Source organism: Harmonia axyridis, chromosome 3 (genome assembly GCF_914767665.1).
Source record: "Harmonia axyridis chromosome 3, icHarAxyr1.1, whole genome shotgun sequence".
NCBI classification, from domain to species: Eukaryota; Metazoa; Arthropoda; class Insecta; order Coleoptera; family Coccinellidae; genus Harmonia; species Harmonia axyridis.
In genome coordinates, this window is record NC_059503.1 from 6844516 (window position 1) to 6871263 (window position 26748).

The following is a 26748-nucleotide window of genomic DNA, read 5'->3' on the forward strand; positions in this document are numbered from 1 at the left end:
AAGAAGGAGAAAATATTACTTGATTTCTTGTATTTTTTTCATTGTTGTGCACGTTAGAATAAAAAAATTCGTGCTAGCCGAGATTCTAGTAAAATAGAGCAGATAAATTGGAAGTTTTTCCGGTGAACATTAAAATATCATCAACAACTCGATGTTTTCCGCTTACATCGAAACAAATCGTCTACAATCAAATGATACACAGTGTCCCCTATTAAATCAACGTCTGCCAAATCAAACCCGGTAAAACGAAGCCAATTTTCATCCTATCGAATGAACAGTCTAATGTGGGGTTTTAGTTACTGCCACAGGGGATAATGTATGGCTTAATAATGCTGTGTTGAAAAGGCAGTTCACTTGGTACCGGACTCTATCATTTCATCCATCTCTGACAAATGAACCAAACTGAGATTTCCCCAACTTCCAACCCTCCGCTTCTTCACCTATCTACCTACCTAACAGAGATCAAATGTTGATAAAAGGGAGGTCTTTAGCACAGATGTGATCCTTCTCTGCTAAGCCCACCATTGTAATTCTGCCGTGTGCATATGTCAGTTTTGTGCACTGCTGCCAGGCCGTTTTTGAGCATTGTCGGCGCAGATTTGTTCGCTATTTGTTTTGTAAATAAATGCCGAATTTCTGAAGGTCGATGTCAAGGTATTTATCTGCTTTCTGTATTTTTCACGGACTGAAATGTTGATGGCGATGTTGAATTTGATTGTTGCTGGTATTTTATTAAGGAATTGGAGGAGGTGGCTTATTTCTTTTTTTTTTTTTGTTGATTTTGGGTCAGGTTTGTTGATTTTTCCGCGTGAGGTGAGTTTGTGGACAATGGTGGGATATGTTTTGGTATAAACGATATTGAAAGAAATTGTGTGTTTTTGGTTTGAATGCACGTTGGTCAAGAACAGTCTGGTGAAATGTTTTCGTATATTATTGACCACCATTCAGAAGAATAGTCTTCTTTTTCTAGGATTTGATACATGGTCTCAAATAAAAAGGAAAAAATATCCAACAAATGTACTTAACCGAAAAATATTCGCTGAAAATGAGACAATAAAAATGAGGAGAGAACTTATGTGCAGTGTCGTGCAAACAGGAGATTTGAAGGTTTGTTCAAATTTGTACTTGAAATGTTTCCACAAAATTTCGCATGAAACTGATAAAAATATCAAACTTTCATAATAAAGGGTGTTTTTTTTAGAGCTATAGAACTTTAAATTGCAATAAAACAACGATGGATTATTCGATTGACATGAATTTTATTTATCCGCAATATAATCTTGTGGCATTACATCTTAAATATGATTTCTGGCATATGACCGCCACGGCTGGCTCGGATGTATTCCAATCTGGACGTCCAATTTTCGATGACTTTTTCCAACATTTGTGGCCGTATATCGGCAATAACACGGCGAATATTGTCTTCCAAATGGTCAAGGGTTTGTGGCTTATCCGCATAGACCAATGACTTTACATAGCCCCACAGAAAGTAGTCTACCGGTGTTAAATCACAAGATCTTGGAGGCCAATTCACAGGTCCAAAACGTGAAATTAGGTGGTCATCAAACGTGTCTTTCAATAAATCGATTGTGGCACGAGCTATGTGACATGTTGCGCCGTCTTGTTGGAACCACAGCTCCTGGACATCATGGTTGTTCAATTCAGAAATGAAAAAGTTAGTAATCATCGTTTTTGAAGAAGTACGGACCAATGATTCCACCAGCCCATAAAGCGAACCAAACTGTCAGTTTTTCTGGATGAAACGGTGTGTCGACATACACTTGAGGGTTAGCTTCACTCCAAATGCAGCAGTTTTGTTTGTTGACGTAGCCATTCAACCAGAAGTGCGCTTCATCGCTAAACAAAATAAAATGGACGTAGTGCGCGATACGTATTCCGCACAGAACCATTATTTTCGAAATGAAATTGCACTATTTGCAAGCATTGTTCAGGCGTGAGTCTACTCATGATGAATTGCCAAACCAATCTGAGAATAAATCACTTGATAGCTGTTAAATCGGTCACCATCTTGAACAGTAATGCCAACTTAAAGTTATAAAACTCGGAAAAATACACCCTTTACTTTTATATATTTTTATATTGAATTTGAAAATTATTATAATTCCCACAATTTTTTTATTTTTCCTGTAGTGATAAATCAAAACGAAATTTGATAGAAATCGCAATTGTTGGAATGGTTGGTTGCTATGGAAATATAATGGTCCATGATAATTAGGTATATATAGTTTGACAACTTTTGAGATATCTGACAGTTTTTTGAAGGAATATTGGATATATTTATTTTATGGACAGTGATACCGACTTAGAAGTACTTACTCCTCCAGAAATAAGGAAGGTGGCAATAAATATTGATTGTCAGAAAATGTCAAATGTTTTATTCGCATTGAAAATAATCACTTTGCTGCCTAGGCAGAAAAAGTAATACTTTGCTGATTGATATGTGACTGCAAAATCAATATTTGCTGTCAATCGAAGAAAAAAATATTTCTCAGCAACGTGTTTTTTTGATGTTTTTCAGAAAAGTTAGATGCCCTTATGATATTACTCACGAAAAAAATTTGAAATTTGGAATAGTCAAATATTTGAATAGATATCCAGCCTAAGTTTCAACAAAACACCGAACCAACGCAGACAACTGGTATAGAATTTCAAAAGCCATCTTTCGGCATCATCCTGCAACTAGCCCTCTCAAGTTTCAACATCTCTGACTTCATAATGGTTTAAAAAACTTCCAAAAGGACCCGCATCTCCATCTCCTACCTTTGTGTCCTCAGAATTCAGCTTTTTAATACGGTCCAAACCATTGTTGGCCAGCTTAATGAACTGTTTTCTTCAGAATGTGGGAAAATGCAACAAAATATACCTGTGTAAGGATAATAGAATCGGGTCATAAGTAGGAAACGATTAGTCTGTGGTTGGTTACATCCATTGCCGAAGCCAAAACGCTCAAGTGAAGACCGGGCTTTTGCGGCTTGGCTCAAGTATAATTTTTGCCGTAACTTCTATGATCAAAAGCGCCGCAATTGCAGCTGATTGGCTGAATGATGCGAGTCCATGGTTTTGGATGTATCGTATGCAATTTCGATGACTTTGGGGATGGGAAAAGATACCGAAACACGTTTAGTTCAGTGGGTGATTTCGGGCATGTGATTTGGTGCTTTTAAGGTTACGTTGTTGAAGTTCAAATTACAGGGTTAGGACCATTGAAATCAATTTGGACTGAGCCAACGTTTCGTTTGTATATTAAAACCTTTTCAAAGCTACTTAGAAAACAGACAAAATGGGTATAAGATGAAGCAACGAATATGTATAAATAAATAGTATATTACGTATCGAGAACGGTAAAGAAATTTTACCGATCTGAGACAATTATTATCTGAAATCGGCAGTCCTTAACGTTCATGATGCTCATAGCGTTTTTGCGATAGACACACTTCTTACTTAAAAAACAAAATAATTATCCAAAAAATCAAAATAGTCGTTCATGGCTTTAATGTCAATGCTGTGTTATAGGAATATGATAGGAGGCGTTGTCTTGGTGATTAAGGCTTATTGATTGTAGATTGCCAAAGTGACGATAATCAACTGAATCTACTTGGGCATACTTCGAGTGGACGACCAGTTGAATATTCTAATGACATGTTCAACAAAATATCTTGGTATTTTCATAGACCAACATTTCAAATGGGATGACATACATCTTACCTGATTAAAAAACTGAGAGGTATTGCGTATAGAGGTATAGATTGCGATAAATAAGAAAGAACATGAAATCTTTGAAACATCTTCGAATACTTTACGACGCATTGGTACAATCGCAACTTTCATATGACATTAATGGATGGAGTGGTGTCTTAGATTGTCATAAAAAAGGCCTAGATGTTATTCAGAAGTGCATCTTGAAAGTTATAGGTATATGGAAGTAATATAATTCAAAAATAAGCGATTCAGAATCTTCTGAAGAAAAAAAAATCAAGATCCCCGGAAATCGGCTGTTTTGCAGTTATATCCACGAAATCAAACTTCGTTATGGGGGTACATTAAGGAATCTCAAGAAATGGATTCAGGTAAAAGGCAGCCACATCAATGAAAAAGTATAGCTTGCTTGTTTTGTTCGAAATATTAATTTTCCATTTTCCATCTACAGTCACAATGCGATGCAGAAATTTCTACCGTCTTCTCCTTTTGCAAGCAGCTGTCCACAAGCAAACAAACGCCGTTCAACATCTCTCGGCTTCAACTCGTACGACACCCAATATACATACTTGTTTTTGAATAATTTCCATGACTTTCAGGAGTTTTGAAATGGCTTGTTGCGTCACTCCCAATGATCCTGCCAATTCTTGTTGCGTTTGACACATGTTTTGATTAAGTAATGCCTCTAATTCTGCATCTTCGAAAACCTACTCTCTTCCATCGCCATACTCGTCTTCGACGTCAAAATCACCATTCTTGAAGCGTTGATACGTATCTCAGCACGTTCTTTCACTAATAGCGGCCTCGCCATAGGTATTTGATAGCATTTGATGAGCCTCAGCCGCAGATTTCTTCATATTGAAGCAGAAAATTTAAACCTCCCGCAAATGACGAGAATTTGGCTCGTAAGCTGACATGTTTAATCGAGAATAACTTTATTATGCAGACACAAATCGACTTATATTCCGATGGCGTTGTGTTAACAAATACCTAAGCTTATTGTATGACATCTACGATCTTTTTATTTCGACTACCACTTACCGCTACAAAACAAAGTTGTATACCTAATATATGAATTTATCTTATTGATCGTATTATACCCAAGACAATTGCAAGCGGATAATAACCTTTGCAGTCGATGCAAAAATTTAATTGAAAAAGAAAAAAATCGTGGCGCATATTCAACACACCCTCGCGTGGGATCGCAAATCGTACAAAAACATATTAACCCCCTATATTTCATAAACACCCATGCCACAATCAGAAGCACTTCCCCATTTATTATCATAATTTTATTTACGTAATCCATATCTGGTCGCCGTTGCACCCGTCGGATATTGACGTAAAAATCAGTGCGAATTAAAATTTCGCAGGCCCCGACTACACGATGGGATGTTGGGAGCCCAAGGGCGTACTCAATAAAGGCCGAGTTAGGGTGGGTTGAACTAGAGTAGCGTTTAGGCTAGGATTATCTCCAGAATTCTATTGAATGACTGACTGATGAATGGCGTGCTGCCTGTTTGGTCCAGAGGGGGTTGTTGCCCCGTATGCGACGCCTCGGGCGCTATCTCAACTTTTTTTGTGCACACGGTATAGCCGTGCGGTTTGCCTTGTGACGTATGGGGCGATTTTTGACGTTAAAATGGAGGTAGGGATGGAAAGGTTAGCAACTTGTTATTTTGGGTTCCTCGTTTGAAAATTTTCGGTAGGTATTGCCAATTTATTTCGTACGCTCGTTCAGTAATAATTGAATATATTTCATGAATTTAGTTTAAAAATGCCAAAAACTTCTGTATTACAAAATTTCCAAATGGACCATGCACCTGATTGTTTGAAAAAAGGTTACTGGGTCATTTAAAAAGTTAGTATTCTTTTTTGTAGACCTTTATGCCGTTAATAAGAAAAGCTGATTGCAGCTAACGAAATTTTTTCATTGGTTACTGTCTGATAAATGTTTTCATTGAAAGGTTGAATTAAATGCCATCTCAAAGCGATAATAATAATAAAATACCTACGACAATTTTTGAACTTTCATTTATTACTAAAGGAAAAATTTGAAAAATAAATTGTTGTAGATTTTTGTGGATAGAGTTTGCTTTTTACTTTATTATCTCGAAAACGGTACATTCTATAACAAAAATTCAGGAGACCATTTTTCTAGTAAAACCCTGTTGATTTCGTAAATGAAATAATTTTCTCGGTAAAAAAACAGCGATATAGATTTTCAATAGGAAAAAGATCAGAGCACGCCTATAACTACGCCACTGGATTATTTTAGCAGTTGACCCTAATCTAATTCAAAGCATTAGATAATCTGAACTTGAATACCTAAAAATTAAAACAATAAATGTAATAATACTAGAGTTATGAGTGAAAAACTGATCAAACAACTTCAACACCCTGTATCTCGAAAGCGAAGCTTGTTAAGATATATGTTTATATGAACTTTTTTCATGAAAAAAATTATACTATCCGACGATAAAGTTATTGAACTAAAATCTGGACCACCCTGTATAATGTTTTCGCTACTTTGCAGCTAAAAAAAAACTTTTCTTGATTGATCGCTATAGTTTTTGAAATTTTTTAGGGGTTTTTTTATTTCAAAGACACAATATGAATTAATCTCGAATTAAATGAAAATATTTATAAATAAGGTGTCAACAAATCTGCGGCTAAAAAACTGCGTTGAAAAACATAGGGTGTCCCATTTAATCGGTAAATGATTTCTATGATCTGTTTTGAGAATCAAATAAACCATAAAAATTACTGATGAAAACGCTTTACAATTTTTCAAATATCTCGAACTGAAACCAAGATGAATATTTGAAACTGTCATTTTTCAGAAAAAACCTCTAACTCGAGAATGAATCAAGATATCTAAATTGTGCTTTCTGATATCTTATTAGAAAGGAGATCGGTGGTCCGATTTTTTTCTCTTACAGTTCTCGAGATTCTTTCAGTGAGCATCGAAAATAGGACACCCTGTATATTAAGAAACAGCAACAATTTCGCGAATATGAGTGAGCCTGTTTCTATCTATCGCTAATTTCAGAAACTATGAATTTTTTTGCGATTTTGTAAGATCATCCTATAGGCTTTGACTGGAATCGGGTGAAAAATGCATTAGGACTCAAACCGCTCTTTTGATATCAAATAATTCATTTCAGATTGATCTTAAATTTCCAAAGTGACATGCTTTCAAACATTGATAACTATGTTCTATGATAACTTCAATACACTGTCAATGTCATTTCTGACTGCTTTGAAACGATTTTCTTGAAATAAAATCCAATCGTTCAATATTACTCTCGGCTCTAACTCGAAAAATATAGACATTTGAGAAGAACTGTTAGAATCAACTAGCAAAAAATGTGAAATTATCCTACAAAACTATAAAATTAAATGAGTAGTTAAAATATGTCATTGAATGGTCTAATTGAAAGCTTACTGACAGTACAAAATTAAACACAATAACTGTAATGTATCTTAACAATCATTGAAAATATTCTGTCAGGTGAAGAAATAATGAATCATTCTGTGAAATTGACATTAATTTTATCAATGAGTGGATATTTACCCCAAAAAGGGGAGATAAAAACTCATAAAATTGTGTGAAATACCATATATTATAATATCTGCCGTATCAATGCTACCGAAAAAAAAATCTGTGATATTCCTCAGACATTTTTGGGTGTTCCAATTTGTTTCATCTGTAAATATTATAAGTGACGAGCTCTGTACGTACTATCTGAATAATCAAATATTGGGTATCTTCCTATGATAAATATTAGTAATACAAAGAAACCCATACATAGATAGGACTTCAAAATCGTGTAATAATCTTTACAAACAGATAGTTATCGATCTCAGAAAATAGAACTCAACCGTTTAAAAATTGATGCCTTATACCTCATGAGTATTCAAAGTTATTTCTTCAAGATGTCTGTGTACGGAGTGTTCGCGTTTTTATTACTTATGTGGTTTGTGCTACATGATGTGAAGACGAAAACTGTTGAAGATGTAGGAGATCCAGATTCGTAAGTCAGATCAAAGTTGACTTTGACTCCTATTTGTTGACATTAAGTCGATTGATTTCGAATGGATATTTATTTGTCACTCAAATAGTTACCTACCGGCTATATAAATAATTATATGTTCCATTTTTAGTTATAACTTGTGGGAGTTCAGATTTTTTTGAAAAAAAAACTGATTTGATGTCAGGAACTTTTGATCGCTTATTGTAGACCACAGAACTTTTGTATAGGATTTTAAAATAGCGATGATAATCTTAAAAATCAAAGGCTGTGTGGCAGGTGGCAACATCTTTTTGAAACCACATATGCATTCAAATACTTTTAACAACAGCAAAAAAAAACATTCATTCAACATTGTTTTGTATCGTTTTTAAGTGTCTTTTATTATTCGAATATTTTCTTAAAAGGAAAATAGAGCAATCACTTTTTCAGCATGAATTGCACACCACAAAATGACTTTATCTCGATGTAAAGATATGTCAAAAGTTTTTTGTGGATTTTCATCACTCCAAATTCTACAATTCTGTTTGTTTACATAACCAAAAATGAGCTTCATTGCTGAATAACATTTTCGATAGAATTGTTCATCAATCAGAACTTATTTAAATAAAAATGATTCTACAATTTCTAAACGTTGTTGATGTGTATGTCTTCCCATTATTGAATTACACAAATGATATAAAAGCTGTCAAAAATAATACAGTGTTGCCATAATAACCACATCAAAATTGTATAATTTCTAATAATAAAAACTCCATGAATATACCTACATGAAATGTGATTCATTATGATGTCATTGCTGTGTCGTTTATTTTATCTAGATGATAAGTTCTGATTCAAAGATTATCATAAAATTCGAAATCGAATGATCATTTCACATGTTCAACTCAAATTGAACCTAGCACGATCTGTTGTTACCGAAATATTAGTCATTTTTTTCCGATATTCTGTTTGAATTTTCTATGATTCTGGTTGAGCATCCAAGATGAAATTTTGCATAAAGCTTTAAATTATGTTTCTGGAATTATTATGATCCTGATACTGTAATCAGCTTGAAATTATTCGGGAAAATTGAAATTCCTATTTCTAGTCTAGCGGTGTTAAATCACAAGATCTTGGAGGCCAATTCACAGGTCCAAAACGTGAAATTAGGCGGTCACCAAACGTGTCTTTCAATAAATCGATTGTTGCACGAGCTGTGTGACATGCGTCGTCTTGTTAGAACCACAGCTCCTGGACATCATGGTTGTTCAATTCAGGAATGAAAAAGTTAGTAATCATGGCTCTATGCCGATCACCATGGCCATCATCGTTTTTGAAGAAGTACGGACCAATGATTCCACCAGCCCATAAAGCGCACCAAACAGTCAGTTTTTCTGGATGTAACGGTGTTTCGACATACACTTGAGGATTAGCTTCACTCCAAATGCGGCAGTTTTGTTTGTTGACGTAGCCATTCAACCAGAAGTGCGCTTCATCTCTAAACAAAATAAAATGGACGTAGTGCGCGATACGTATTCCGCACAGAACCATTACTTTCGAAATGAAATTGCACTATTTATAAGCGTTGTTTAGGCGTGAGTCTATTCATGATAAATTGCCAAACCAAACTGAGAATAAATCACTTGACAGTTGTCAAATCGGTCGCCATCTTGAACAGTAATGCCAACTTAAAGTTATATACCTCGAAAACAAACACCTGTTACTACCACTACTACTTTTCTTCTTCTACTACTTCTACCTTTTCTTTTTCTTCTTTTAGACGGCTCATTTTCTTCATGTATTTATTTCCTGGAATGTAGATTGCCAACTGTTTCGCCATCGTTTTGTTGGGTGTCTCAAAATCCAAGAATGATTGAAAAGCCTCTCCATCTTAACTTGTGACTGTTTGGTCTCTGTCTTCTTCCGTGAGGTAGTTCCATTACCTTCTTCTTCCTCTTATACACCTCACAACATCGTCTTGTTTTGCACTTTTCTCCAATGGTTGTATTTCTCTGCAAATCGTTCAGTGTATATCCTGTGAAGTTTTCATTATAAAAAAATTGGAAATCTCCCTGTTGTCAGCCAATTCACCTGCCCCACCGTGAATTGCAGACAATCGGAAGTGAAAGAATAATTCAAAACGTTGTTATTCCAACAGAGGCGTCAGTTGCAAGGTCTCACAGGTCCACTTAATGTAAAAATAACTGAAAGAAATCTAATTTAACTGCGTCGCAACCACAGTGCCGAGTCCCGGAAAAATTCCTATCTAGAACGTCGGAGTTGCAACAACATCTAATGATATATAAGCCCCTGCGGCCAACTTCCGATATTATCATAATGAATTTAAAAATAATATTGGACCAGGTAATCAAAGAAAATCCACCTGAGGCACATCACCTGTGGAGCGGAGGCGATGTCAGAAGAGTGCAGCTGTATCGATGCTGCTCGGTAATTTGTTTTTCTTCCCTAACCCAATAAGAGGAGATGTGGCTGCATTCGAAAAAATCGAGCTTTTCAAATGGGATTGGCCTATGTTGGTTTTCCTTACCAGGTTTCCGATTTCCTGCCGTAAATGTATGATGAAATGAATAACCTTCAGATGTTAGAGGTGAATGTTGATGTTTCACGAATATTCATTCATGGAATCGAAAAAAGTTAAACACTCATCAATAATTTCATCCAAAAATAAAAAAAGGGTGTTTTTTTTTAGAGCTATAGAACTTTAAATTGCAATAAAACAACGATGGATTATTCGATTGACTTGAATTTTATTTATCCGCAAGATAATCTTGTGGCATTACATTTTAAATATGATTTCTGGCATATGACCGCCACGGCTGGCTCTGATGTAGTCCTATCTGGACGTCCAATTCCAACATTTGTGGCCGTATATCGGCGATAACACGGCGAATGTTGTCTTCCAAATGGTCAAGGGTTTGTGTCTTATCCGCATAGACCAATGACTTTACATAGCCACACAGAAAGTAGTCTAGCGGTGTTAAATCACAAAATCTTGGAGGCCAATTCACAGGTCCAAAACGTGAAATTAGGCGGTCACCAAACGTGTCTTTCAATAAATCGCTTGTGGCACGAGCTGTGTGACATGTTGCGCCGTCTTGTTGGAACCACAGCTTCTGGACATCATGGTTGTTCAATTCAGGAATGAAAAAGTTAGTAATCATGGCTCTATATCGACCAAAATTGACTGTAACGTTCTGGCCATCATCGTTTTTGAAGAAGTACGGACCAATGATTCCACCAGCCCATAAAGCGCACCAAACAGTCAGTTTTTCTGGATGTATCGGTGTTTCGACATACACTTGAGGATTAGCTTCACTCCAAATGCGGCAGTTTTGTTTGTTGACGTAGCCATTCAAACAGAAGTGCGCTTCATCGCTAAACAAAATTCGCTTATGAAAATCGGGAACAACGGCAATCTCATTTAGGGCCCATTTGACGAATCTACGCCTTACTTGATGATCGTTTGGCTTCAATTCTTGCACGAATTGGATTTTGTAAGCACGCAAACCAAGATCCTTCCGCAAAATCTAAAATCTTCCATAAAGTGGATGGACAAAGATCCAATTCCTGTGCTCGATGGCGGATAGACTCATTCGGGTCTACACCAGCAATAGCTTCTTCTGTACACACCGTACGGCGTCTCTGGGGATGCGAGTTATCAATAAGAGTAAACGTGGTGCGAAAACGTTCCATGGTTAACAGAATTAACTGCTCTGATGGACGATTTTGTCGACGATAAAATGGACGTAGTGCGCGATACGTATTCCGCACAGAACCATTATTTTCGAATAAAATTGCACTACTTGCAAGCGTTGTTCAGGCGTGAGTCTATTCATGATGAATTGCCAAACCAAACTGAGGATAAATCACTTAACAACTGTTAAATCGGTCGCCATCTTGAACAGTAATGCCAACTTAAAGTTATATACCTCGAAAAAAAACACCCGTTACTTATAAAACTCATATACACAATAAGGAACATTTTAAAAACAACATTTATGCCTGTATTGCCCACCTCGGGCTCAAAAGAAACTTTGGCTTTCGTCATGTTTCAGATACATGATGAAACATGAATCCAATCTAACATTCACAGGTTTTTTCAAGAATTGCCAAATTCATATTAGAATAAAAATATTGATATTGTTCATATGTTGATTTAGTCGGTGTCCTCATATTTTCTTTTATACTTTCAGGTATTTACAATGGATCTGCAAGAAAAATGCATGTTCAAGAGTGATAAGAAAAACGAACACCACCGATAAACTTCTTCCTTTGGAAACCTGTAGAAAAATCTGCCCAGATATAGTCGTATGGCCAAAACCGAAAAGCTACAAATTCGTTTCTGATAAATCACATTCATCCTTCTACAAATCAAACATCCAATTCAACTTAGTAACGCCTCCAAAAGCAAATAAAGTATTGAACACCTTCATCGACATCTTCAAAGGTTACCTCAAAGACGATGGAAAAAATACCAACGACAATATCCTGAAAGTGAACATCAATGTTAAAAGTGATGATCTGCGCTTGAATTTAGGAACTGATGAGAGCTACAAACTTGTAGTGACTAAAAATCGTGCCATCAGTGTAAACATAATAGCTTCCACATTTTTCGGAGCAAGACATGCACTTGAATCTCTGTCTCAACTCATTTGGTTCGACCCTAGTTCCAAAACTCATAGGATACTCCATAATCTTGAAATCGAGGATGCACCTTCCTTCACCTACAGAGGTGTTATGGTAGATACTTCCAGGAATTTCTTCCCTATTCCCCTACTAAAGAAAGTAGTTGATGGTATGTCTTACTCCAAGTTGAATACTCTCCACCTTCATCTAACTGACGCTGTAAGTTTCCCTATGAAACTCAAGAACCTCGAGTGGTTGGCAGATGGTGGAGCTTATGACTCTAAAATGATATATACAGAAGAAGACATTGAGGATTTAATGAGGTACAGCTTGGTTAGAGGTGTAAGGGTGCTTTTGGAAATAGATGCACCAAGTCATGTCAGTACAGGATGGCATTCACACCCAGAAGATGAAGATCTAGTGATATGTGATGAAGATGACGTACTAAATGGTCATCTGAATCCAGATAATCCAGAAAGTTTGGAAGTCTTACGAAAGATTTACAACAAACTGATAAAATTGATGAAGAACGATGATATATTTCACATAGGAGGAGATGAGGTGAATTTGGACTGCTGGAATAATACAATTGCAGCCGAAAATGTGACTGATATGACTGTATTTTGGGCTGGTTACACCAACCTTATGTTCGAGCAGCTCAAATTGGCGAATGGTGATAAATTACCGAAGAATATCATAATGTGGTCAAGTCCTTTAACAGACTACAGGTATACGATAAGTGAATTGCAACATAAAGACCGTTTGGTCGTGCAACATTGGTTAGGAAACACCATGAATATTCTTAGTCAGGGTATCAGGGTCATCCACTCAAACGTTGGGTTTTGGTACCTCGACTGCGGTTTTGGACCATGGAAACCAAGTCAAATGAACGGTGTATGTGATCCTTACAGACCCTGGCAGAAATTCTACGAGTATAGACCATGGGTGAATAGCTATGTCAGGAATTTGACAGAAGGTGGTGAAGTTTGCCTGTGGGCTGAACAGGTGGCTGAGGAATCTCTGGAGACCAGGATTTGGCCCAGGACAGCTGCGTTCGCTGAGAGAGTTTGGAGTGACCCTGATTATGTCAAAGAGGATGTTTATATGAGGTTGGATAATTTCAGGGAGATTTTGAGGTTTAGGGGTTTGGAAGTTTCTGCGATATGGCCCAAGTGGTGCACAATGAATCCTGGTAAATGTAAATAAAGATGTTTTGTGTTAGAATTGAGTTTTTTTTTTGAAGAAACACGAATACTGCTCAATTTTTTAATAGCGTACTCAATCCTTCTCGGTGGAATCTGAGAGATAGCTCCTGAGATTTTTCATTGTTTTAATATCAACTTGACACAAATTAATATGAATATTGAATTTTGTGTAAAAAAATATATGAACTTCTGGTGAGTAGGTTACTAAAATTCTAGTTTTCTGTCCTTCTGGTGATAGGTAGCTCAGAAAGAACTGTGACATATTTTGACATATATTTAATTAATTACCACTAACTTAACAATGAATTATAACTGAGACTCTATAACACTACTCAATATCTTGGATTATACCGAGCTCTAGGTTGATCTTGAAGGTCGTTGTACTGTGGAGGAGGTCTTGATCTTCTCTGCTGGTAGATATCTGCTGAGACAGCTGGTGGTGGTGCATTGTAGGCCCTCTGAGGTTCTTCTTCTGCTACGCTGTATTGAGAGCTGTATTTTCTTGGAGCTGCCGGTTGATTTTGGTAGGTAGGTTGAGGAGCAAGGTTTTGATCAGGCGTTTCGTATTTTCTTGGGTCGTAGGTGCCATCGTCTTCTGGACCGTCTGTAATGTAACCTGAAAAAAAAAAGTTGGTCTGAAATGTTGACATTTTTCGAAATTATAATTCAATGATGCTGATTAATAAAAAATCATATATGACGACTAAGATGTCTAAAATACTGGTGTACTCACTTATTAGATTCTGTTCAAGATAATGCTTTCAAGTGCATATAAAACTGAACGGAATAGAGTTTCACATTCTCAAGCGGATCTAATAATCTGAATATTGAATAGACTTTTTTACACGCCTCTTCAATGATGGACTCATAAAATATGTAACCGTCTAAGGGAAGTTTCTTCCCCCCTGTCTGAAGTTCCATGACTGCAGGTTCCCAACAGCCTTTTTTGCACTTTTTATTCCGTCAGAAAGCTCTTAATTCGATTGAAAAGCGTTCGACTTTGATGGATCCATGAACAAAAGCACTTAATCTGCCTAATTTTTCATTTTGTCACCGTTTTCAAGCGAGATGGAAATCTGCGCTTCCGAAGATCCTGAGGGAAGACCGGGATACTGTTGTTTGACGGGGGAAGCTGCGGATCTTTCAGTGGCGGCTCGTTGGGGAAGGGGACTTAGTTTTCCTTGCGATATTAGATGTATCGGGTGTCCCAAATTATTTATATTTTATGTAATGTTCCCTATACCTAAATTCCATAATTTCTGGGTTATATCAACAGGGTGTCCGCATAAATTTCAGATGGAAAGTAACAACTGAAGAAATAAGAAAGAGGGCACGTGCTTGTATAAGGAATGGTGGAGGTCATTTCAAATATAATTTATGAATACATTTATACTGAAATTTTAAGTTTAATTGCAATTGAGAGATATATAATTCATTACTTTCTTTTCTTTGGTTATTTCCTCTAGTGCCTGCATTCTAACTAGAACTCTTCTAGGCAATAAAGAAGGGATTTGCATGTTAATTTCGTGGAATTTTTGAACATGAAATATCCTAACCGATGGTTCATAATATCAACTTAATTGTTGTGTTTTCTCTGTCAATTCATTAAAAATACCGTTGTCATAAATTTTAATATATTTCAAAACGGAAAAAGTTTTCGATCGACCCACGCAATTCTTTAAATTGATAAGTGAGAAACGGAGTGATTCTCGAACTGATCCCTGTGGGACACCAAATTTTCAGTCTAACTGTTAGAACTGATTCAATTTTCTCGCTTCTCTTCGAAATTCCTACCTGGTGCTCTTCTAGATCCTGCATTGTAATTGAAGTTCACCTTCAAACCTGTAGGATCAGTGTAGGTGAAACGTCCCTGAATTTTACCATCTGGGTTTCCCCTAGCTGCACTGGTGATGCCATCTTCCGTCCGGTAGAGGAACCCGAAAGTACCATCTACTTTAGGTTCCAATCTACTGTCCTGAAGTATGGAAGCTGGTCCAAATCTTTGGCTTATGATGCCGTAGACGTTGGAGAAAAGAATCACCTAGAAAATGTTTAATATTTTAAGCATAAAATTATTTCAAAAAATTTTGAATCCTCTCAAATTATTCAGTACTGATTTTATTGAGCATTTTGCCTATCTAAATGGACTCTTCTTACAAATTAATGATAACATTCTAAATGTCATTTGTGTTCAGTCGGTCATTTGATCAGGGGATGAGATATGCTTCAAAAACGTTTAGCAATAAATTGTTAAATTGTTTTATCAGAATCAATGATCATTTGTGAATACTCAGAGAATTGTTTTTACTGTCGAATAGTTAATTATTTGAATTCATATTACAAATATATATTATAATTATAAATTGAAAAATTAATTTTTTGTAGATCTGACCCCTCGATTGATAGCTAATATGTTCTGAAGCCGATCCTGTTTGAATTTTCTCACATGAATCACGTAAAATATTTATCTGACAGTAAGCAAAACTAAGTCAAATAATGAAGGGACGCTTGAATAGAAGCAATGTTATTTTATTACACCACGAAAAGCATTTTCAATCTTTTTCTCAGCTGGATTACCATCAGTTTTCAATAGAATTCGACAAAGAATAAAAAACATGGGGAAGTATACAATCAAAGGCAGGTGAATGAATAAGTGTTGAAGATATAAGTGAAAATTTATCATTTGATTGCAATACATCAAGAAGGATCGAACATTGAATACAAAAAAATTCGCATGAACTTTATTACCTACTGGTTATTATTTTTAATAATAAACTTTTGGAGACATTTTAATCACGACGCAAAATTTTGATTGTTTTTCTTCAAATGTTTGAAATTGTCGAATTTTGAGTTTCAAGAGGGAACACTACCATTTGACTACTGAATTCAAAACGAAATTAGAAATATTTTATCTTCAAAATCAACAATTTTTATTCAAATTCTTTAAACGATAATCTACATTCTATTTTTTCACGATACAAAAATCGTAATATCTCTTAAAATATTCGTCACAGACCCCTCAAATAAGAACGTTTTTTGAAGCTCGCGTTCTGATCCATAACATAATGAGGCAAGAAGTATGTATCTTGCTTCCTGAAGCAGGGGAAACCTCGAGAAAATAATCAATTTTTTTTTTGAAAATATCAATCTAACACCTATAATTTCTGAAATAATGGACTTATCGCCCAGCTGGAAGCATTTTCGTGATCTACATAATCGGATCAATCAATAAAGAGGTCCCAAGAAAGAACTTTTGATTTTTTCAAATCTTCTAATGGTAAGGTATGGAGAAAAAGACAAAAATTTTTGACTTCATTATTCAAACTTCGATTAGATTGAACCTCTCCGTTTGAAAACCCAGTAAATGAATTTCAAAACCCGAAGAATTAAAATTTTATTATCGGAAACAAAAACACAAAGAATAATTCCCATAGTTACAAGTCGTTTCCTCTTGTTTCTTCTACAAGCCAATGTGTATCGGCAAAGTCCTTCTATTTCATCAGCAGCAGAAGTAATTACCGAACACATTAGGACAAAAACCAAACGGCAATCATTAGCAATTACCACCGTTCTTTTTTCAACCGCATTCAATGAAAATCAACAAGGCCGTTCGAGAAGCAAGAAAATCATTAGACACCTTAAGAGGTGCCTGAATTCCTTCAGTTCCTAGACACAAATTAATGACTTTTACAGTTAGACTTTTATATGAAGTGTTTACCGAACTGTGCTTTACACATAGAAATAAAATCTATCTCACGCTAGCTTTATGCACTAATTAACTCGATTTCGTCAAGATATATAGTATTGATTGAGTAATTGCATAAATATATCGGCTTGGTATAATATACTGACTGGTAGTTCAATAATATCGGAACTATATACAAGGGCACAAATAATATAATTTATTGCAAAGCTACGTTTTGGCGCCACAAGGTTCAAGTGCACATTACACATTACTTCATCATATTATTCGCATTCCAAAATAAAATAGAAAGCCATTGACGTGAAAAAAGCTGTCAGAAAAAAGTATATCAGATTTTGAAAGGTATCTTAGTTACTTCAACGTATCGAAGATGCTATATCTTAGATGCCTTTTGTTACTAATTACGTATCTAGTATCTGAAATACTTTCCGAATAGAATTTTATCTTGTATTTAAAAACGTGTCTTAGATACCGCGATAAGTATCTCAGATACCATCAAAAATTATCTGGAAAAAATCGATCTAATGTTTGCGAAATTCTCGCCTTTTGAATTTAAAATTTTTTCCCTATAACTTGGGAACTGAAAATCTGTTCGAATTGGTACCTGATTAACATTTAGATGTAGGATCATTGTGTCTCTATTCGAAATATCTTTTTGATACATACTTCTTTGTCTAGGAAAATATTAAGGGCCAACCAAAAGAAGAATCAATTCATCCAGAACTGTACAAATTGAGTAAATGGTTGATAAATTGTATAAAATTGAAAATTAACATGAAGACAGACGTACGTTTCAGAATGTTTATATTTTTCAATCTATTTTCATCATCAGTGTCTTATTGTTAAATCTCCTAAGAATACGATTGGAGAAATTGGTAAAAATTGTTGGATTGGAAAAGATTAAATTTCATTTTTCGAATAGATTTGATTTTCTTTTCATGAATTCCAGTATATAAGGTCACAAAAATCTACCTCCAATTCCAGCAGTTTGTATTAAGTAAACTGAATCAAAATCTCCAACAGAGAGATTAGAGGCAATAAATGACAAATTGTGAATATAAACCAATTGCTAGTCATGATAAGAATGTTTTCAAGGTGTTAAAATGTGAAAAATCGGAAGCTATTTCAAATATACGAAAGACTTTTTTCATTTCCCTTTTTTTAACTGGATGAGACAAAAATCTCCAACTGAATCTGACTGACAGATTCTGGGATATAGAAATTTCAAAAAAAGATTTTTTTATAGTTCTGAATTATATGACCATCACGAATTTTCACAAACAAAAATACTCATTTCACTATTTTGCAACTGATTCATGGATGCCAGATCACTGCAAACAATTTAAATGATGTCCCTCAAACTCCAAATGAGTATGGAAAACAGTTGTGCCGGTAAATTTTTCTGTATTTAAGAATTCTGTTGAAAAATACTTTAATAAATTGCCTTCGTGTGTAGTTGTTCATGATGAACTGCTTTATACCAAAGCAAAAAAATACTATCATCAATTTTGTACAGGCATTTCCTGAATATCTACTCAAAGCATAAACTGTTATATTAAGCGAAGAATAATCTACATTTCTTGCTCTGAGTAACTCCAAGAAGTTGCCGCTGCACCAAAAAAATACATTCCTGATCAAGGTTAGGAGCTTCATTTAGATTCATAAGTTAATATTGATGAGAGATCTATATGTATCATTTCCTTGATATAGTGATATTGCCAATAAAAAAGACACAGATCCTTGAGAATAACGGAAATTTTAATGACGTGATCAATCAGTTTAGTCTAAATATCGATGAAAATATAATTTGGTTCAACAAGAATTATTATTCAAAAAAGATAAATGATGGAGTTAAAAAACATCAAGGTTTTGCATGTTTCTTTACTATGATATTTTTAAGAAGCTGTTGAGATGGTATAGTTGGTTCATAAATTTCAGTTTCAAATATCTCTCTAACTTGGTTTCTGGTGTATTTTGATAGTGTTTCATAACAATGGAATGATCAAATAAATCATTATCTGCTAAAAAACAGGTTAATTAGGTAGAGAAAGCTACAAATTTTTCAAATTTTTTATCTCCTCTTCAATCTGACCTGTATAAAAATCTTTGTAGCTCGTTGTCTTCATAATCAATTATACTTTGCTGTAACAAAATTGTACTAATTATAGATGGCACTTCATGTGCCGTACCACTTTTTTCTCGTTAGTACCCAGTTTCAAAAGATACGTGTCAAAACATAGATTTTGGATCGAGCTATTGAAGTTTAAATGACGCTACATTTGTTGTTGTTTGAAAAAGGATAAAAACGAGTTCGTGCAAATTTGAAAAATTAGTGAGCATTCAAGTACTTCTACTAACGGGTGTTTTTTTTCGAGGTATATAACTTTAAGTTGACATTACTGTTCAAGATGGCTACCGATTTAACAGCTGTCAAGTAATTCATTCTCAGTTTGGTTTGGCAATTCATCAGGAATAGACTCACGCCTGAACAACGTTTGCAAATAGTCCATTTTATTATTTTTATTTTGTTTAGCGATAAAGCGCACTTCTGGTTGAATGGCTACGTCAACAAACAAAACTGCCGCATTTGGAGTGAAGCTAATCCTCAAGTTTATGTCGAATGACATCTAGAAAAACTGACTGTTTGGTGCGCTTTATGGGCTGGTGGAATCATTGGGCCGTACTTCTTCAAAAACTATGATGGCCAGAACGTTACAGTCAATGGTGATCGGTATAGAGCCATGATTACTAACTTTTTCATTCCTGAATTGAACAACCATGATGTCCAGGAGCTGTGGTTCCAACAAGACGGCGCAACATGTCACACAGCTCGTGCCACGATCGATTTATTGAAAGACACGTTTGGTGACCGCCTAATTTCACGTTTTGGACCTGTGAATTGGCCTCCAAGATCTTGTGATTTAACACCGCTAGACTACTTTCTGTGGGGCTATGTAAAAATTGGTCAATGCGGATAAGCCACAAACCCTTGACCATTTGGAAGACAACATTCGCCGTGTTATTGCCGATATACGGCCACAAATGTTGGTAAAAGTCATCGAAGATTGGACTACATCCGAGCCAGCCGTAACGGTCATATGCCAGAAATCATATTTAAAATGTAATGCCACAAGATTATCTTGTGGTTAAATAAAATTTATGTCAATCGAATAATCCATCGTTGTTTTATTGCAATTTAAAGTTCTATAGCTCTAAAAAAACACCCTATACTACAATGAGCTTGTTATAGGAGCAATGTTGTAACGCCGATATATTCAGATAAGATTATTAAAAATTCAAAACTTCGAAATTGAAGCAGCTAGAAGTTCATGATTCTGTGTAGGCAATTTTCGCAAATATGTATGAATTTTTTAAGATTTTTTTTATTTTTTGTTTTAAAATATATGGATCATATTACAGAGCTGGGATGATATAATTTTCGACCATATTTTATGTGAATAGCTTCCTTAGTTTCCGATAAATCCTGTGGACGACAGACAGAATTTCTATTGAATTTTCGAATTCTATACATTCTATTAATTTTAAGGTGGTTAATTTTTGTTTAATTTTCGAAAATATTAAGGAATAAGGTGTTATTCACTCATTCGAAGAATATTTCCGAAGAAAAAAAAAGTTTTTCTCAAATGATCTAAATTTAATTCAATTAAATAATGATATGACTCGATTTAGATATTTCAAACTTATCTCTCTTTGTTGATTTGAATCCCACATGTAATATTGATAGTAATTAGGCCGAATATTTAACGATGAATGAATGAAATACTATAATTTGGCTGTTATGGAGAAATATTGATAATGTTTACCTGATAATACCAGTGCTTAATGATGAGTTTAAAAAATTGTATGAAAAAATATCATATATTCCATCAAATTCAGCAATAAAAGTATATTTCTCGGAAAATTGAGATCCAATCATAATTTGCGTCATTGAAAATAGCTATTCATTTGGAATTTCATTTTTTGTACAATATTCTTTTATCACTATTATTTTCGTTAGTAAAAAAATTAAATATCGAAAACTTCATCGTGTTCATCATCGATAATCCAGAATTTCTGTCTATTATGTGCTAAACACCACATATAATTGAAAACGACCTATATTCTATCGTAAGTTCGCTAAAAATGTGGAAGATAAATAGGTAAATTGGTTGTAGATCCCATTTCCACTTATAGCATATCAATTGATAATCAATTCGACCTGAATGTTGAAATAATTTCACCGATTTTATCAAACAAATCCCCCGTTCGATATCTATAAACAAATCTACTCACTATCAAACAAATCCACTTCATTTTTTCTGCGATATCAAGATGTTCCTGTCAGGACACTTTATCACAAGAATCAAACTGTTGAACGGTTCGGCAATTCTTATATATACCAGTTTAAAATGGCACACCTATTCCAATGTTGTCCACTCTACATGCAGAAGAAAACAATCTTAATGCATTGTCTATAGCAGCGTACATTGGTGGACCATAAACAAGGCCAAAGGCTGCTTAACGAAGAGCTCGAAGGTAAGAATCGGTTATTTTTAGTGGCCGATAAAGATGTCCACCTGCTGGGCTCATTAAATGTTCGTTGCTGTTTCCTTGGGAAAAATACTAAAAGGATAAGAAATTGCCTTGGTGAATTTTCATTTGAATAACAGCTGAAGCACAACTTTACTCCTCCATTTCGGATAATAACGAAATAAAATAAAAACCTAACAGGATTTCGATGACATTAGAAAGAAAGTTCTATGGTTCGGATGTACATTAGTCCTGAAATTTTGCTCGAACAGGTTAGGTTAGGTTCTATGGTTTGGATGACATTTTACTCCTGAAATTTTGCTTTAACAGGTTTTTTCGCATATCATACAAACTCATCAATTTGGTTCTTTTCTCTTCATATCTTCTTCTTGAATTTTCTATGGTTGATATGACACAATGAATACGAAATTTTGTTGCAAGTAGCTTAAAATGAATTGTTATTTAAAATATATGCAGAATCTAAGCAGAATTTTTGACTCTGTCGGATCTGTTGCTATGATAGTATAAGGTTTTTTCGATATTATGTTTTGAATTTGTGTTTTAATGATTCTAGTGGCACGATTAGCTAAAAAATTGATTGGATTTTGCCCATTAACACAATTACATATTGTGATTTGGAAATTTGCTAATTTCTTACAATAAATTTTACATTAATGTTAAAATAGAGTTTGTTTTCTGTGAATACCTTATCAAATTTGGACGATTCTTAATTTAGAAAACAGTTATGATTGAGTATAACAAAAAAAAATTGTGCTTCCGGAAAAATATTATTTTCCTTTGGGACGAAACCTATATTTTGACAAATTAATCAATTGACTAATTTTTGAAAATACCTATCAAACTTCTTAAAATCTTCTATTGGAAAATTTCAATATGTTGCAAGAAGAAGTAAAAATTCCGATGTGCCGCCACTGGTGGAGCACTATACCTATCGACACTGGATATCGACGTATGTTAACGCAAACATTTTACATATTTATTTCACTTGCAGACCAGGTATTATACCTAATTAAAACATTTGTAACGTATTTTATATTTTATTGGTTCATACCGTACGTTGAATAAATGCCTTTATTGAGGCGGTCAGATATGTTGTAAGCTTGAATTGTTTAGATTTGCAATTAGGCACGTTTCTGCGAATAGAATCAGATGCAGATCGGTTAGGAGAGAACTTTCGAATGAATCATTTTGCTAAGTCTATGGTTATAACAGAGGAAGTAGAATCCCTTGGGTGTTCTTCTTCTTCATTTTATAAACCTTTTAGTTTTCTTCGATTTGGATGTTGATATTTTCAGTTTTGTTGGCAGAATTGAATTCTACTTACATAATTGTAGTCTAAACGGTCTATGATGTTTTCAACTCAACATTAGTTTCAAACGAGACAAAATCATAGCAAGCTGTTTCCTTTGACAAGTAAGTAGAAAATCTGATGAAAGACCATACCATAAATCAACAGCTTTTGAACACTCGTTCATTTATGCGAAAAACAAAAAACTGTGTATACAGGGTGCATGAAAAAATATAAATTGTTCCACTGAAAAAAATAACATTTTATGAAATATTATGACAACGCGACTGTCAATTTTGTTTTTCTTTTCGGCATCGAGAAGGCCACTAAAAATGCTACCAGTTTGCCCATCTAGCCGACATCGTAGCATCAATAATAACGGAGTTGGCAATGGTGCCGACTTAATTTGGAACACCCTGTATAGGTACATATTCTTCAAGACAGTAATTGGCATTCAAAAGCCGTTGACTTTACGATTGTCCTTTCTTAATTTTTTCACAATGAAGAAAATTTTTCATAGTACTCAATCCTGATCAATCGGCTTGAATTCTTGTGATAACTGAACTTATTTGAAAGCCTTAATAGGGTGTAATCGAGAAATATGGATTTTCGTCAACATTACGGGCTACAGCAGCAATAGTCTAAGTTTTTCTAGAGCGACGCACACGGTTTCGATTCTTCGCATCACTAACTCTCCCAAATAGCTGAAATTTTTCCAGCAATGCATTAGTTTTGCGAACTAAGCCTGCAAAATTTTCCCCATTTGTGTAATGAATTTTAACAATTTCAATGCATTGTTGAAGCAAGTATCATTTCATTTTTGATAATGGCATAGTTTTTACTTGTCAAATATTCAAAAACAAATTCAGAAACCTCTTATTGGAAAACCTTCCAACCTCAAGCGCAACACTCGGTGTTCTGTGGTGCCAGTCATGCAAAAAACGGTAGCAGCATGAAGCCAATATATCCCGCTGTGAAATAATTTTCTATTGACCATACATTTTTCTGGAAATTGCTGCGGTTAAAGTTAGAATTCCAGTCATAAACATGAGAATATTTATTCGAGAATACTTCTAGAGGCGTGTTAAATGTCAAGTTGAACAAATAGGTTCTGAGCAGGAGTACTTTATGGCGAACGTTTAGTATTGGACAGAAAGTCACTATTTTTCTGTGACATGTGCAATTAATCTTCTTGTTCTATTTATGGCCAGGAAACTGTACGCTACTGTTGAGAAATTGAACGAATATGAATACAGGTTAATATGTTAGTCGATTGCTGTTAATGTTGGTGGATGGGTTGAATATTCATCAATAAAACAAATACAATTATTCACTTTTGATCTAACAAATCCCTAAAAGCTGATTGTGACAATTTCAAAGTTCATCTTCATTTTCAATTTCTTCATAATTTTTGACTTAACAAATAAGTAAATAAAAAATCTAATGTATGAAGTAAAGCAATAACGTGTTAATGATTCTGAGCAGTGTTTGAAGCTGTTTAAGTGCAATAAACCTGAATTTTTGCGTCGATATGTGACAATGAATTGAAAATGGCTCCATCATTTCACTCCGAAGTCCAATCGACAGTCAACTGAGTGGACTGCACACGATGAACCGAATCCACATCGAGGAAAAACACAACAGTCATCAGTATTCTGGGATGCACAAGGTATGACATTCATTGATTACCTCCAAAAGGGCAATTCTATCAACAGCGATTATTATATAACGTTATTGGATCGTTTAAAGGATGAAATCGTTCAAAAACGGCCCCATTTGAAGAAAAACGGTGCTGTTTCATTAAGACAATGCACCGTATCACAAAACAATGAAAACAATGGCAAAATTGCATGAATTGGGCTTCGAATTGCTTCTGCATCCACCGTATTCGCCAGATCTGGCCCCCAGCGACTTTTTCCTGTTCTCAGACCTCAAACGAATGCTCGCTGGAAAAAAAATTAACGCCAATGAAGAAGTAATCGCCGAAAGTGAGGCCTATTTTGAAGCTAAAGACAAATCGGACTACAAAAAAATAGTATCGAAAAGTAGAAAGATCGCTATAATCGCTGTATCGCCCTCGAAAGCAACTACGGTGAATAATAAAATCGAATTTTGCCAAAAAAATGTGTTTTACTATGGTAGACCGGGGACTTTTCAATTGACCTGTTAGACCTTATCTTTCACATGACCCCAAAGAAAAAAGTTTGAAGGTGTTAAATCACAAGATATCGGTGGCTGGAATCTTTTCTTGCAAAAGAAAATTTCTTTAATCAAGACAATGCTGCTGATTACAAAGCGCATTGTTTTACTTACGAGACTTTCTGAGTGAAGTGTTAGGACAAAAAATAACTCAGAGAAGGTTGAATTTTTTCTGTCGTGAATCTAAAATTATAAAATAATTCCTGAATTCCTTTTAATCAGTTTTTTCTCCAACCTTCATTCAAGATAAAATATAAACATTCCTCAAAGTGTAATAAAGATATATTTCTATCCAATTAGAAGAACCAATTCTAAAAACAATTTCGATTTATTGCCAGTATTGACTCCAACTGATTTAATCACTAGATCCATGAAATAATTGTATTTTTATTGCCAATTATAGAAGCATTAGATATCTAGGTGTGAACTCGTAAATAAATAATTTACGGGTGGTGGCGATCGCCATTTCTTTTTGCTAAAGGACTTGATAAAGCGTTATTGCCACATCGTGCATTCCGCTTTAGTTTTCAGTAAAGACAGAAACAGAAAATGAGGAAGGGAGCTGGGATTGTTATGCTTTTGTATACCACAGTTTGTATTTTGTATTCATGCTAATCAGGTAGAAATAAAATCTGATAGAAAACGTTTCAAGTTTAATAACTTCTCAGTCAAGTTTATGATTGTGAAATATGAACTGCCATAAAATTCAGTGAGATGACAGTCCAACCAATGCATAAGAATAAATGGGAATACATTAAGTCCTATCTTATCTGGAATTTGTGGTAAGTTGAGAAAATATTAACAATTTTTCAATTATGCAACGCATTCGCCATTTTGCAACTAAACTTATACACAGGGAGGTTCTTTATTACGGAATGAAACTCCAGAGAGTGATTCATTAGCTTTTTTGAAAAAGTTTTCATACACTGATTTTCGAAGTTGCTTTATTTTCTGAGATACACAGCTTTGAAGTTGAACAAAACGGTAATTCTAAATATCATAAATATTCTTAAACCGATTAATTTAAAATTGTATACAGTTATTTGAAATGAGAAGGAGCTTATTTAGCCCTACTTAATTAAAATTATAAGGTTCAGTGGTCTCAGTGAGCACCACAGCCAACAATATTGAACAAAAAAGTACGCCACTGGCTTTCTGTAGCTTTTTAAATTCAGCAACTGAATATTCAACTTTTGGTCTTCGTTTTTCGAAGAATTCACTTCAGCTCATTCTGAAATCTATTCATAGACAACCAAAAATGAAAATAAACTACAATTTTGACGTTAAAGTAGATTTTAACAAGAGGTGGAAATTTTGCTCATTTATTTTAAAATCGAAATTGTTTGTTTTTACTTCTGGTTTTCATTTTTTTTTGTCCATGGATAGTTTTTAGAAGGAGTTTAAGTGAATTTAAATTTTCCC

General features: G+C 34.7%; 2 protein-coding genes across 2 annotated transcripts; one reads left to right on the plus strand and one right to left on the minus strand.

Annotated features, from left to right (window-relative positions):
• Positions 1 to 7525: 7525 nt before the first annotated feature.
• On the plus strand, positions 7526 to 13601 carry LOC123676004 (probable beta-hexosaminidase fdl). Its single transcript, XM_045611637.1, has 2 exons — positions 7526 to 7754; positions 11948 to 13601. Exons 1-2 carry the CDS (start codon positions 7630 to 7632, stop codon positions 13584 to 13586), a joined length of 1764 nt encoding a protein of 587 aa, XP_045467593.1. The 5' UTR covers positions 7526 to 7629; the 3' UTR covers positions 13587 to 13601.
• Positions 13602 to 13846: 245 nt separating this feature from the next.
• LOC123676005 lies at positions 13847 to 21736 on the minus strand. Its single transcript, XM_045611638.1, has 3 exons — positions 21582 to 21736; positions 15380 to 15626; positions 13847 to 14201 (listed from the first exon to the last, which is right to left on the minus strand). Exons 1-3 carry the CDS (start codon positions 21600 to 21602, stop codon positions 13918 to 13920), a joined length of 552 nt encoding a protein of 183 aa, XP_045467594.1. The 5' UTR covers positions 21603 to 21736; the 3' UTR covers positions 13847 to 13917.
• Between the last annotated feature and the right edge of the window lie 5012 nt (positions 21737 to 26748).

What these genes read in the sequence shown, in the direction of transcription:
- LOC123676005 (XM_045611638.1), bottom strand. Translation starts at nt 21,602, where the DNA reads ATGAAGTGGATTTGTTTGATA. An exon ending in TGAAGTGGATTTGTTTGATA is followed by an intron (nt 15,627 to 21,581) that starts GTGAGTAGATTT and finishes AACATTTTCTAG; the next exon opens with GTGATTCTTTTCTCCAACGT. An exon ending in AGGATCTAGAAGAGCACCAG is followed by an intron (nt 14,202 to 15,379) that starts GTAGGAATTTCG and finishes TTTTTTTTTCAG; the next exon opens with GTTACATTACAGACGGTCCA.
- LOC123676004 (XM_045611637.1), top strand. Translation starts at nt 7,630, where the DNA reads ATGAGTATTCAAAGTTATTTCTTCAAGATGTCTGTGTACGGAGTGTTC. An exon ending in GATGTAGGAGATCCAGATTC is followed by an intron (nt 7,755 to 11,947) that starts GTAAGTCAGATC and finishes TTATACTTTCAG; the next exon opens with GTATTTACAATGGATCTGCA.